General features: G+C 46.6%; 2 protein-coding genes across 2 annotated transcripts; both read right to left on the bottom strand.

The window, feature by feature from the left end:
* Positions 1 to 6,936: 6,936 nt before the first annotated feature.
* LOC141041262 (uncharacterized) lies at positions 6,937 to 11,419 on the bottom strand. Its single transcript, XM_073507391.1, has 6 exons — positions 10,387 to 11,419; positions 8,542 to 9,085; positions 8,189 to 8,303; positions 7,786 to 8,125; positions 7,408 to 7,481; positions 6,937 to 7,293 (listed from the first exon to the last, which is right to left on the bottom strand). Exons 1-6 carry the CDS (start codon positions 11,417 to 11,419, stop codon positions 6,937 to 6,939), a joined length of 2,463 nt encoding a protein of 820 aa, XP_073363492.1.
* A 590-nt stretch (positions 11,420 to 12,009) lies between these two features.
* Positions 12,010 to 12,908, bottom strand: LOC109737944 (FCS-Like Zinc finger 2). Its single transcript, XM_020297061.4, has one exon. It carries the CDS (start codon positions 12,662 to 12,664, stop codon positions 12,392 to 12,394), a length of 273 nt encoding a protein of 90 aa, XP_020152650.1. The 5' UTR covers positions 12,665 to 12,908; the 3' UTR covers positions 12,010 to 12,391.
* Positions 12,909 to 13,523: the final 615 nt, after the last annotated feature.

Genomic DNA, 13,523 nt, shown 5'->3' with positions numbered 1-13,523 from the left:
TCTATCTGAGTGGGAGTTCAATAATTAGATGAACTTCATTATCATGAACATAGTCAAAAGGTCTTTGCAAATTACGTCATACGCTTTAGTTCTACTGTTTAAGATATGTTCCTAGAGAAACTTTAGTTGAAAGTTGGTAGTAGCAATTATGCGGACTGGGTCCGTAAACTGAGGATTGTCCTCATTGCTGCACAGAAGGCTTATGTCCTTAATGCACCGCTCGGTGTGCTGAACCTCAGCGTCGTCTGTAGATGTTACGAAACATCTGACATACACGTTTTGATAACTACGTGATAGTTCAATGCGTAATGCTAACGGTTTAGAATTGTGGCACAAGAGACGTTTTTGAAACGTCGCAGAACATATGAGATGTTCCGAAGACTGAAATTGGGATTTCAGACTAGTGCCCACGTCATGAGGTATGAGACCTCTGACAAGTTTCTTAAGCCTGCAAACTAAGGGAGAAAAGCTCAATCGTTGAGCATGTGCTCAGATTGTCTGAGTACTACAATCACTTGAATCGAGTGGGAGTTAATCTCCCGGATGAGATAGTGATGGTTCTCTATAGTCACTGCCACCAAGCTAGTAGAGCTTCGTGATGAACTATAACATATCAGGGATAGATATGATGATCCTTGAGCTATCCGCGATGTTTGACACCGTGAGAGTAGAAATCAAGAAGGAGCATCAATTGTTGATGGTTAGTAAAATCACTAGTTTCTAGAAGGGCAAGGGCAAAAGGGATACTTCATGAAACAGCAAATCATTTGCTGCTCTAGTGAAGAATCCCAAGGTTGAACCCAAACCCAAGACTAAGTGCTTCTGTAATGAGGGGAACGGTCACTGAAGCAGTACTACCCTAGATACTTGGTAGATGAGAAGGCAGGCAAGGTCGACAGAAGTATATTGGATATACGTTATATGAATGTGTACTTTACTAGTACTCCTAGCAGCACCAGGGTATTAGATACCGGTTCGGTTGCTAAGTGTTAGTAACTCGAAATAAAAGCTGCGGAATAAACGGAGACTAGCTAAAGGAGAGATGACGATGTGTGTTGGAAGTGTTTCCAAGGTTGATGTGATCAAGCATCGCATGCTCCCTCAACCATCGAGATTTGGTGTTTGCGTTGAGCATGATTGGATTATGTTTATCGCAATACGGTTATTCATTTAAGGAGAATAATGGTTACTCTGTTTATTTGAATAATACCTTCAATGGTCTTGCACCTAAAATGAATCTCGATCGTAGTGATACACATGTTCATGCCAAAAGATATAAGATAGTAATGATAGTTCCACATACTTGTGGCACTGCCATTTGAGTCATATTGGTATAGAACGCATGCAGAAGCTCCATGTAGATGGATCTTTGGACTCAGTCGTTTTTTGAAAAGATTGAGACATGCGAACCATGTCTATTGGTATATATGCATGAAGAAAGTCCATGCAGATGGATCGTTTGGACTCGCTTGATTTTTGAATCACTTGAGACATGCAAATCATACCACATGGGCAAGATGACTGAAAGGCCTCGTTTTCAGTAAGATGGAACAAGAGAGCAACTTATTGGAAGTAGTACATTTTGATGTATGCAGTCCAATGAGTGGTGAGGCATGCAGTGGATATCGTTATGTTCTTACTTCACAGATGGTTTGAGTAGATGCTGAGTGTATTTGCTTGATGAAACACAAGTCTGAATTATTGAAAGGTTCAAGTAATTTCAGAGTGAAGTTGAAGATCGTCGTGACAAGAGGATAAAATATCTATGATATGATCATAGAGATATCTGAGTTATGAGTTTAGCACACAATTAAGACATTGTGGAAAGTGTTTCATAATTAATACCGCCTGGAACACCATAGTGTGATGGTGTGTCCAAACATCATAACTGCACCCTATTGGATATGGTGCATACCATGATGTCTCTTATAGAATTACCACTATCGTTTGTGGGTTAGGAATTAGAGATAACCGCATTCACTTTAAAAGGGGCACCACGCAATTCCGTTGAGACGACACCGTTTAGAGAAACCTAAGTTGTCGTTTCTTAAAAGTTTGGGGCTGCGATGCTTATGTGAAAAAGTTGCAGGCTGATAAGCTCGAACCCAAAGCGGATAAATGCGTCTTCATAGAATACCCAAAACAGTTGGGTATACCTCCTATTTCAGATCTGGAAGCAAAAGTAATTGCTTCTAGAAACAGGTCCTTTCTCGAGGAAAAGTTTCTCTCGAAAGAATTGAGTGGGAGGATGGTGGAGACTTGATAAGGTTATTGAACCGTCGCTTTAACTAGTGTGTAGCAGGGCACAGGAAGTTGTTCCTGTGGCACCTACACCAATTGAAGTGGAAGCTTATGATAGTGATCATGAAACTTCGGATCAAGTCACTACCAAACCTCGTAGGACGACGAGGATGCGTAATACTTCAGAGTAGTACGTGATCCTGTCTTGGAAGTCATGTTATTGGACAACGATGAACCTATGAGCTATGGAGAAGCGATGGTGGGCCCATATTCTGACAAATGGTTAGAAGCCATGAAATCCGAGATAAATGGATCTTTAAGAAGAAGACGAACGTGGACGGTAAGCTTACCGTCTATGAAGCTCGACTTGTGGCAAAGAGTATTTCCACAAGTTCAAGGAGTTGACTACGATGAGATTTTCCCATCCGTAGCGATGCTTAAGTCCGTCGGAATCATGTTAGCTCTAGCTGCATTTATGAAATCTGGCAGATGGATGTCAAAACAAGTTTCCTTACCAGTTTTCGTAAGGAAAGGTTGTATGTGATACAATCAGAAAGGTTTTGTCGATCCTAAGGATGCTAAAAGGTATGCTAGCTCCAGCGATCCTTCCATGGATTAGAGCAAGCATCTCGGAGTCAGAATATACGCTTTGATGGAGTGATCAAAGTTTTTGGGTTTATACAAAGTTTGTTAGAAACTTGTATTTACAATAAAGTGAGTGGGAGCGCTACAACATTTCTGATAAGTATATGTGAATGACATATTGTTGATCCGAAATGATGTAATAAAATTTCTGGAAAGCATAAAGGGTTGTTTGAAAGGAGTTTTTCAAAGGAAGACCTGGATAAAGCTGCTTACATATTGGGCATCAAGATCTATAGAGATAGATCAAGACGCCTGATGATACTTTAAAAGAATGCACACCTTGACATGATTTTGAAGGAGTTCAAAATAGATCAGTCAAAGAAGGAGTTCTTACCTGAGTTATAAGGTGTGAAATTGAGTAAGACTCAAAGCTTGACCACGGCAGAAGAGAGAGAAAGGACGAAGGTCGTCCCCTATGCTTCAGACGTAGGCTCTACAGTATGCTATGCTGTGTACCGCACATGTAGTGTGCCTTGCCATGAGTTGGTCAAGGGGTACAATAGTGATCCGGGAATGGATCACATGATAGCGGTCGAACTTATCCTTAGTATCTAGTGGACTAAGGAATTTTCTCGATTATGGAGGTGAAAAGGAGTTCGTCGTAAAGGGTTACGTCGATGCAAACTTTGACACTAATCCGGATGACTCTGAGTATTAAACCGGATTCGTATAGTAGAGCAATTATTTGAAATGGCTCCAAATAGCGTGTGGTAGCATCCACAAGATGACATAGATATTCGTAAAGCACACACGGATCTGAAAGGTTCAGACCCGTTGACTAATAACCTCTCTCACAAGCATAACATGATCAAACCAGAACACATTGAGTGTTAATCACATAGTGATGTGAACTAGATTGTTGACTCTAGTGAACTCTTTGGATGTTGGTCACATGGTGATGTGACCTATGAGTGTTAATCACATGGCGATGTGAACTAGATTATTGACTCTAGTGCAAGTGGGAGACTGTTGGAAATATGCCCTAGAGGCAATAATAAATAGGTTATTATTATATTTCCTTGTTCATGATAATCGTTTATTATCCATGCTAGAATTGTATTGATAGGAAACTCAGATACATGTGTGGATACATAGACAACACCATGTCCCTAGTAAGCCTCTAGTTGACTAGCTCGTTGATCAATAGATGGTTACGGTTTCCTGACCATGGACATTGGATGTCGTTGATAACGGGATCACATCATTAGGAGAATGATGTGATGGACAAGACCCAATCCTAAGCCTAGCACAAGATCGTGTAGTTCGTTTTCTTAGAGCACTAATGTCAAGTATCATTTCCTTAGACCATGAGATTGTGCAACTCCCGGATACCGTAGGAATGCTTTGGGTGTGCCAAACGTCACAACGTAACTGGGTGGCTATAAAGGTGCACTACGGGTATCTCCGAAAGTGTCTGTTGGGTTGGCACGAATCGAGACTGGGATTTGTCACTCCGTGTAAACGGAGAGGTATCTCTGGGCCCACTCGGTAGGACATCATCATAATGTGCACAATGTGACCAAGGAGTTGATCATGGGATGATGTGAGTTATGGAACGAGTAAAGAGACTTGCCGGTAACGAGATTGAACAAGGTACAGGGATACCGACGATCGAATCTCGGGCAAGTAACATACCGGAAGACAAAGGGAATTGTATACGGGATTGTTTGAATCCCCGACATCGTGGTTCATCCGATGAGATCATCGTGGTACATGTGGGAGCCAACATGGGTATCCAGATCCCGCTGTTGGTTATTGACCAGAGAACGTCTCGGTCATGTCTGCATGGTTCCCGAACCCGTAGGGTCTACACACTTAAGGTTCGATGACGCTAGGGTTATAGGGAAAGTATGTACGTGGTTACCGAATGTTGTTCGGAGTCCCGGATGAGATCCCGGACGTCACGAGGAGTTCCAGAATGGTCTGGAGGTAAAGATTTATATATGGGAAGTCCTGTTTTGGTCACCGGAAAAGTTTCGGGTGATATCGGTAATGTACCGGGACCACCGGGAGGGTCCCGGGGGTCCACCAAGTGGGGCCACCAGCCCCAGAAGGCTGCGTGGGCCAAGTGTGGGAGGGGACCAGCCCCAGGTGGGCTGGTGCGCCCCCCCACCAAGGCCCAAGCGTATGGGAGAGTGAGAGGGGGCAAACCCTAGGTCCAGATGGGCCTTGAGGCCCACCCTAGTGGCGCCCCCCTCTCCTCCCCTTGGCCGCCCCCCTTGGATGGGATCTAGGGCTGGCCGCCTCCTCTTGGGGTGGGAACCCTAGAGGGGGCGCAGCCCCCTCCCCCCTTATATATAGTTGAGGTTTGGGCTGCCCAAGACACATGAGAACGTCTCTCTTTCGGCGCAGCCCTACCCCTCTCCCTCCTCCTCCTCTCCCGCGGTGCTTGGCGAAGCCCTGCGGGATTGCCACGCTCCTCCATCACCACCATGCCGTCGTGATGCTGCTGGATGGAGTCTTCCCCAACCTCTCCCTCTCTCCTTGCTGGATCAAGGCGTGGGAGACGTCACCGGGCTGCACGTGTGTTGAACGCGGAGGCGCCGTGGTTCGGCACTTAGATCGGAATCAACCGCGATATGAATCGCTACGAGTACGACTCCCTCATCCGCGTTCTTGCAACGCTTCCGCATCGCGATCTACAAGGGTATGTAGATGCACTCCCCTTCCCCTCGTTGCTAGATTACTCCATAGATTGATCTTGGTGATGCGTTGAAAATTTTGAATTTCTGCTTCGTTCCCCAACATATATACTCTGCAGAAGTTAGTACAATGTACCCGCACCACGGAACTCATGGCCTCGTGCTCCCATTCGGATGGACCAACGACATTCCGACAAAACCAATCTATTGCACGACACTCTCCCGGCCACTCCGACAAACTCCTCTTTGGGCTATGTCGGGGTGGCCCCGATACCAACTCTTGACCTCCGTCACCTTCGTGGCCGGCCACCGTCGTGCCAAAACAAAAACAAATGGTCCCAAACAGGGACATAAGCGCGCATACAACTTGGGAACACAAGGTTATTGCCGCCTACCAGGCCAGGGTAGTGCGCGCACATAACCTTCACTACTTGCAGGCAACGGTGAGAGGCATGACAATTGACCGAATTAGGGCCTCCCCATCCACGCAAGTGTGATTTCACTGGTGAGCTCGATTAGGTAGCACCATGACTTAGCCAACATATTTGTTCAAGTTTGATTATTGTCAGGTTTAATTTGAATGCTGATGAGCTAAGACATAACAGAATAACATGATGAAATAACAATGCACATGAGCATGATATCAACATGAGCATTGATGGGCCATGTAACCATTTATCATAACATCAACAACAATAAATCAATTAGCCTATTGGATGCAAAATGAACATAGCATAGGGATGAACATGAATCTCACAAGTAATAACGAACCATAACAATTCATGTGAGTATATCATCATCATAGCATCTGAAATGATTACAAGAATGAAACACGATAATAATAACATTAGCAGTTAATCATTTAATAACTAGATGCAAATGATCATGGCATAAGAATGAAATTGGATTTACAAGCATATACATATATAGCATTTACAAGCACCCCGCAAAAAAATGGAAAGGCAACTTGATGCAGAAGGATCAACAAAAAATAAAACCACATTTAAATATATTAGCCTTTCCTTCCCCCCTGATAAATCAGATTGCTTTTACATACACCTTCTTTATTTTCTGACGCAATTTTACAAACACCTAGTGCTTCTTTTTTCTGAGCAACACAAACACCTACTGCCCATGGAACGTCTAGCTCTATGTGTAAAAGTGGTTGAAGCGTATGCGTTAGCACGGACGCATTGCGTATTTATATAGCGGTATAGATTACACGATAAGTGGTTTAGGTTGTTACTAGATTGATCCTCAAGCTAACAATCTATACATATAAGGATCGACCTCAACAAACCCTAAACCACCTAGATTACAACGCACGCAATGCTAATCTCATCTACGCGTGTACACGGTTTATACTTGTACTGTATACACGTTACAATATACTTTCTAACACTCCCCCTCAATCACAACTTATCAAGTTTAGATTTCTTTTAAAGTCTTCCAATTTGCGCCATGATAAGGCCTTGGTAAAACCATCTGCAACTTGATCATTGGTGGGAATGAGACGAATATCCAGCAGCTTCTTGGCTACTCTTTCACGCACAAAATGATAGTCAACTTCAATATGTTTTGTTCTTGCATGGAACACTGGATTTGCTGAGAGGTAAGTGGCACCAATGTTATCACACCATAAACATGCAACTGGTGAGTGTATCACACCTAGCTCATCAAGCACAGTCTGAACCCATATAATTTCAGCTGTGGCATTGGCTAAAGCTTTGTATTCAGCCTCGGTACTGGACCTTGACACTGTAGCCTGTTTACGTGCACTCCAAGATATCAAATTTGGTCCAAAGAAGACAGCAAAACCACCAGTAGACCTCCTATCATCTGGACAGCCTGCCCAATCTGCATCTGAGGAAGCACTTACCAGAGTAGAGGTTGACTTGGTAAACTTGAGTCCAGTACTCATGGTTCCTCTGAGATATCTGAGAATTCTTTTCACTGCAGTCCAATGTTCAAGTGTAGGAGAGTGCAAAAACTGACATACTTTGTTGACAGAGAAAGATATATTAGGCCTTGTCAAGGTCAAATTTTGTAATGCACCTACCACACTCCTATAATTTGCGGACTCATCAACCCCCAACAGTTAACCACTCTCTTTAGACAGTTTTTCAGATGTGGAGAAAGGCATATTTGACACTTTGCAATCTATCATACAGCCCGTTTGAACACATCTGACACATATTTCTCTTGGGTTAGAAGTATACCTTCTTTACCTCTATTCCCAAGAAATAAATCAAGTCACCAAGGTCTTTCAAGGCAAAGTCCTTCCTGAGGTCTTCCAACACTGCTGTAGTTCCCTCCTGTGAAGAACTAGCTACAATAATGTCATCGACATACACAAGCATAAAGATGGTGATCTTGCCTCTGTTATAGAAGAACAATGAAGTATCAGCCTTTGATGGTTTGAAGCCAAGCCTTTGAAGTTTTTCACTTAACCTGGAGTACCATGCTCTAGGTGCTTGCTTCAACCCATATAAAGACTTGTCAAGCTTACACACATTATGTTGTTTGCTCTTCACCTCATACCCAGGAGGTTGTCTCATATACACTTCTTCCTCTAGAACGCCATGAAGGAACACATTCTACACATCCAATTGGTGAAGACTCCAGCCTTTTGATACTGCAATAGATAGAACAAGTCTGACAGTGGCTGCTTTAACAACTGGACTAAAGGTGTCCTCATAGTCAATGCCATATCTTTGCTTAAAGCCTTTTGCAACTAATCTAGCCTTGTATCTATCTATATCTCCAGTAGCTCTCCTTTTAATTGTGTAAACCCATTTACAATCAATGACATTTCTACCCTTTGCTGGAGGAACTAAATGCCAAGTTTTGTTTTTAATGGGTGCACCATATTCCTCATCCTTTGCATTTCTCCAACCTTTACTTTCAAAAGCCTCATCCAAGTTATATCGCTCTTCTGTACCAGCAAAGCCTGCAAACTTGGTTTTACCATACCTGACCGTACCGTCTTTACGTATTTTGGGCTTGGCAATACCGTGTTGTGATCTTGTACGCCGAGCTGGCTCGGGCACAACTGTAGTTGGAGGGATCCTGGAGCCGGCGCAGAAGATCCCGTGGCAACCGCAGCAGCACCTGACCCGGATGTGGCAGATCCAAGGTGGATCCCGGCAGGATCAGCCGCAGCAGCTGGCCCAAAGTCGCTGTCGAGGGCCCGCTGCACTCCCGCATCGGCTCGTGGCACTTGTTGGGCCACTTGGCGATTTGTGGTAGGCCCGATGATGCGCGGTGAGGAGCGCGCCACCTGGCGACTGGGAGAGGCCGCCACATACCGCTCCCGGACCCACTCGGCGTGGAGTGCGCTGCAAGGCTATTCCCCACGGGCCCGCAGTCAGTGGCGGCATGCGTGTGCGGGCACGTGGACGTGTCGCTATCGTTGCATGGGGACGCGGCGTACGAGAGAGTTTCTCTGGGATTGCTGCCTGCAGCACGGTCGTCGCCAGGTGTGCCAGCACCTGAATCATCCTCGTTTTCCGTGTTTGTCTGTTGCTGCATAAAATCATGACATACAACAGGATTTCCTCCACAATTAACAGCATGATTTGCATGAAAATTAACCGATGGATCAGCAATAATTTCATCCCCATGATCAAAGGTTCGATGGCTGAAGTTTCAGAGAGAAGAACTTCTCATCTGAGGAGAGCACTGGCATTAGGGTTTAAGGAGTCAAAAGGGAACACGGTTTCGTCAAACACGATGTCACGTGAAATATAGACACGACCCGCGGCTACATCAAGACACTTAAATCCTTTGTGAAGGTTGCTATAGCCAAGAAAAACACATCGTTTGGAGCGGAACTCAAGTTTCTTAGAATTGAAGGGATGAAGGTTCGGCCAACATGCACAACAAAAAATGCAAAGAGCATGATAATTTGGTTTTTCTTGAAATAATCTTTCAAGAGGAGTTTCAAGATTAATCACTTTTCTAGGAGTTTGTTTGATAAGATACGTGGCAGCTATAAAGGTCTCATCCTAGAATTTTAAGGGCATGGAGGCGTGGGCTAGAAGTGAGAGCCCAACTTCAACAAGATGCCGGTGTTTTCTTTTGGCCGACCAGTTTTGCTGGTGTGCGTGGTGGCATGAAATATGGTGAGTGATGCCAATTTGACGAAAGAAAGAATTCAAGCGTTCATATTCACCACCCCAATCGGTCTGCATGGTGATGATCTTGCGATTAAAGCGCCTTTCAACAAGAGCTTGAAACTCATGAAATATTTTGAACACTTCAGATTTATGCTTAAGAATGTAAATCCATGTAAATTTGCTGTAATCGTCAATGAAACTCACATAATAATTCTTCCTATTGATGGAATCACGGGTAGGCTCCCATACATCTGAGAAAACTAGCTCTAAAGGAGCATTGAAAACACTAATAGAATTTGGGTAGGAAACTTGGTGACTTTTGCCTTTCTGGCAAGCATCACATACACCCTCTTTATTCAACTCACTATTGGAAAAACAAATTTTATTCTTCCTAAGAACATGTTGAGCGATTGTTGACGAAGGATGACCTAATCGACTGTGCCACCTTGACGGAGAGACCTTGGTGGCACCAAAAGCTTGCCTGCCCGAGCTCAAAGGAGCAGATGAGAGGGGATAAAGGCCACCCCTACATCTGCCTTGGAGGAGGGTTTTCTTCGTTGCCTTGTCCTTGACAAAGAAGTAATGTGGATGAGTTTCAAGAAAAGCATGATTATCATGAGACAAACGATGAGCAGAGATCAAGTTTTTGGTTGCTTTAGGTACATGTAATATGTCTTTGAGATGAAGATTACGAGTAGGGGTATGAATATAAGCTTGACCAACATGGCTAATTTTCATACCTGCGTCGTTTGGCATGTTCACTTGATCTTGGCCGGAGTACTTCTCCCTCATGGTGAGCTTGTCCAGCTCGCTGGTGAAGTGCTCTGTTGCCCCGGTGTCGACATACCAGTTGGCGTCGACGTCGTAGGCGTTGGTTTTGGTGTTGACGGCTGCTGCGCTCTTCTCCTTGGTGAACGCGATGTCGAAGCGGCGGTAGCACTCCATGGCGACGTGATTTGGCTTGGAGCAGATCTGACAGACGACCTCAGGGAGATCGTTGCGGCCTCCTCCATTGCTGCGACCTCCACGGCCGCCGCCACCGTTTCCTCTGCGGCCACCGCCACGCCCACCACCACGTCCGCCGCGGCCACCACGGGAGACGACGTTGGCAGAGGAGTGGGAGGACTGGTGCCCGCCATCGAACATGGCGAGTCTGTTCTCGAAGCCGGCGAGGAATGAGTAGAGCTCGTTCACCTTGATCGGCTCGGCCCTGACGCATAGGGAGGAGACGATGCCCATGTAGTCGAAATCGAGGCCGGCGAGAATGTATGACACCATGTCATCGTCGGTGGGAGGCTTTCCAACAGAAGCCAGCTCGTCTCCAAGCGCCTTCATGCGGCCGATGTACTCGGCAACTGTCGAGGTCCCCTTCTTTGTCGTTGACAGGGCTATCCTCGTGTTCACCACATGCGCCTGCGTCTGGGAGATAAACATCTCCGTGATGGCAGTCCATGCTGCCGACGCCGAGGCACAGTGGGCGATCTGAATCATCACAGCAGGTGAGATTGAATTGAACAAAAAACTCAGAACCTGGGAATCCTTAGCCTTGGCGATCTCATACGCCGGGTTGGGCACATCGGTGGGTTTGCCATCCTTGCCCGTGAGCTTGGGCGCCGGTTCCTCCCTCTCTGGATTGATGAAGGAGATGAGTTGGGCGCAGTTGATGGCAGCAACCGCTTGGGCACGCCACACCAGGAAGTTGTAGCGATGGAGGCGATCGGCGATGGGAATGAGGGCTGGTGCGGCGGTGGCGGTGGCGGAGTTTGAGGCCATGGTGATGGGTTTTGGATGTGCTAGAGGTTTGGCTCTGAATACCATGTAAAAGTGGTTGAAGCGTATGCGTTAGCAGGGACGCATTGCTTGTTTATATAGCGGTATAGATTATACTGTAGGTGGTTTAGGTTGTTACTAGATTGATCCTCAAGCTAACAATCTATACAGATAAGGATCGACCTCAACAAAACCTAAACCACCTAGAGTACAAGGCACGCAATGCTAACCTCATCTACGCATGTACACAGTTTATACTTGTACCATACACACGTTACAATATACTTTCTAACACTATGCACGAGCACAGCGTGAGCTCCACCACACACAATACGCAAAACAACAGCATTGCAGGGAATTGAAATTCCTAACTCAAGGCCAAAAGTAGGACCGTAAGAGTTGTCTTGTTGATGCTTAGTCGATGGAGACTGTCTTAGTTTTTGTCCACGAGTTTAGCCATCAGATTAGTACGGGGATTCAGTTTTTGACACCCCAGTTCTTAGAACAAAATTCAGTTTAAAATCGTGTGGTAAACATCCGACGGCTTAGCTTGTTCAATCTCATTGGCACGCTAATGATGAACAGAAACAAGATTGCACAAAGACATGTCTTATTTCATTCGATTGACAGTGAAAGTGCCACTGCAAATTCGCTCTCATACAGAACTGACATCAATGCCGAAACAAAGGAGAGCTGAGGGGCACACATGGCCGCCTAATGCCGTGGAGAATCCTGTTTGATTGACTTCTTCAGATCCAGTCCAGCTCCTTTCCGCTGCGTTTATACCCAAATCATTTGACCGGTGGCCCGTGCAGCGCCGCCTGCCGTGAACAACTCCAGTGACACGCGTCTTGATTCTTCAACCAAGGCGAGTCTTCTCGACCCCGCGCTGATCAGTTGGCCACGGGCGATGGCGTCTTCGTGCACGACGATCTTGTTGGCTCAAGCACGTACGGAGCATGCCGCTCTCGCCGGTCAGCTCGCGACGGACGCCTCCCGGTGCGCACGTCCGGACCCCGTTCCCGACGAGAACTGCTTCTGCCTCCGGGCGGCGGCCTGCCTGGCGCAGGCGGCGTCGAGCTGCATCTGCTCGTGGCGGCACTCGTCGCTGCAGAAGGTCGTGTCCACTCTGTACATGAAGATGTCGCTGTCCCGCGCCAGCGGCTTGGTGCAGAGCGCGCACGCGTCCAGCGCGTGCACGCCGGGCTCGCCGACCGGCTCGGCGTCGAAGAAGAAGGCGCAGGCCATCGTGTTTTCGTGCTACGTCCTTGCTTTTGGTGCGCCGGGAGTGGGAGATTGATTGAGTGTTTGCTGTGCTGAACCAAACTGGAGTCTGGGTATATATGCCTGCGCAGGGACGGGCACGGACCCGCGACGAGAGAAGAAGTCCGGCGCGGGCGGGACGAGCCCACAGGGTCAGGCAATACCATGCGCCGCCCGGACGAGGCTAACCATGGACGATGGAGCGCTTCTGTTTCATTGTTCGCGGGCTCCGACACGGACCCACGGCGCCATACGGGTGGTGGCCCGCCGCCCCGCCTAATAGCAGACGTGGCTCCACGGCGGCGAAAACGACAGGAACCATGTTATGTCCGGGCGACGTGGACGGGTCCCGGGCCACCGATAGCAACGTACAGAGGTCGCGTCGCCCTCCATGTACCCCCAAACCTGTGGGCTAGCGCCCGCAGTCTTGGAGTACGACACCAATACCATCGACTGATTGGAATGGAAATACAAGTACTGACGTACCCCTGGCCTGAACAAACACTCGCTCTACTTTTCTCTCCGCGAAAGATCGGACTAAATATTCGCCCCAATAATATAAGCGCGAAAGAATTATTTCTTGTCTGTCTAGTCGGAATCGTGGGCATCAAATCTACATCATTAGGCGGCCACCGGCATAAACTAATGCGGACCGTATTAGGGCCCATAATTAGCGTGCCAGCCTTTTCGCCAACATACGGGCCAGGTGGCCCACGTGGTTAGGCACCCTAATTATAGACCAACAGTGCCCACTTTGGTTCTAAAAAAAACAGTGCCCACTTTGGTTCTAAAAAAAACAGTGCCCACTTTGAGAAAAGAAAGTAGAAGAAATCAAGGTGCCGTT

Source organism: Aegilops tauschii, chromosome 2, assembly GCF_002575655.3.
Source record: "Aegilops tauschii subsp. strangulata cultivar AL8/78 chromosome 2, Aet v6.0, whole genome shotgun sequence".
Classification (NCBI taxonomy): Eukaryota; Viridiplantae; Streptophyta; class Magnoliopsida; order Poales; family Poaceae; genus Aegilops; species Aegilops tauschii.
The sequence above is the reverse complement of the archived record's forward strand: the minus strand, read 5'-3'. Positions and strand labels throughout refer to the sequence as shown.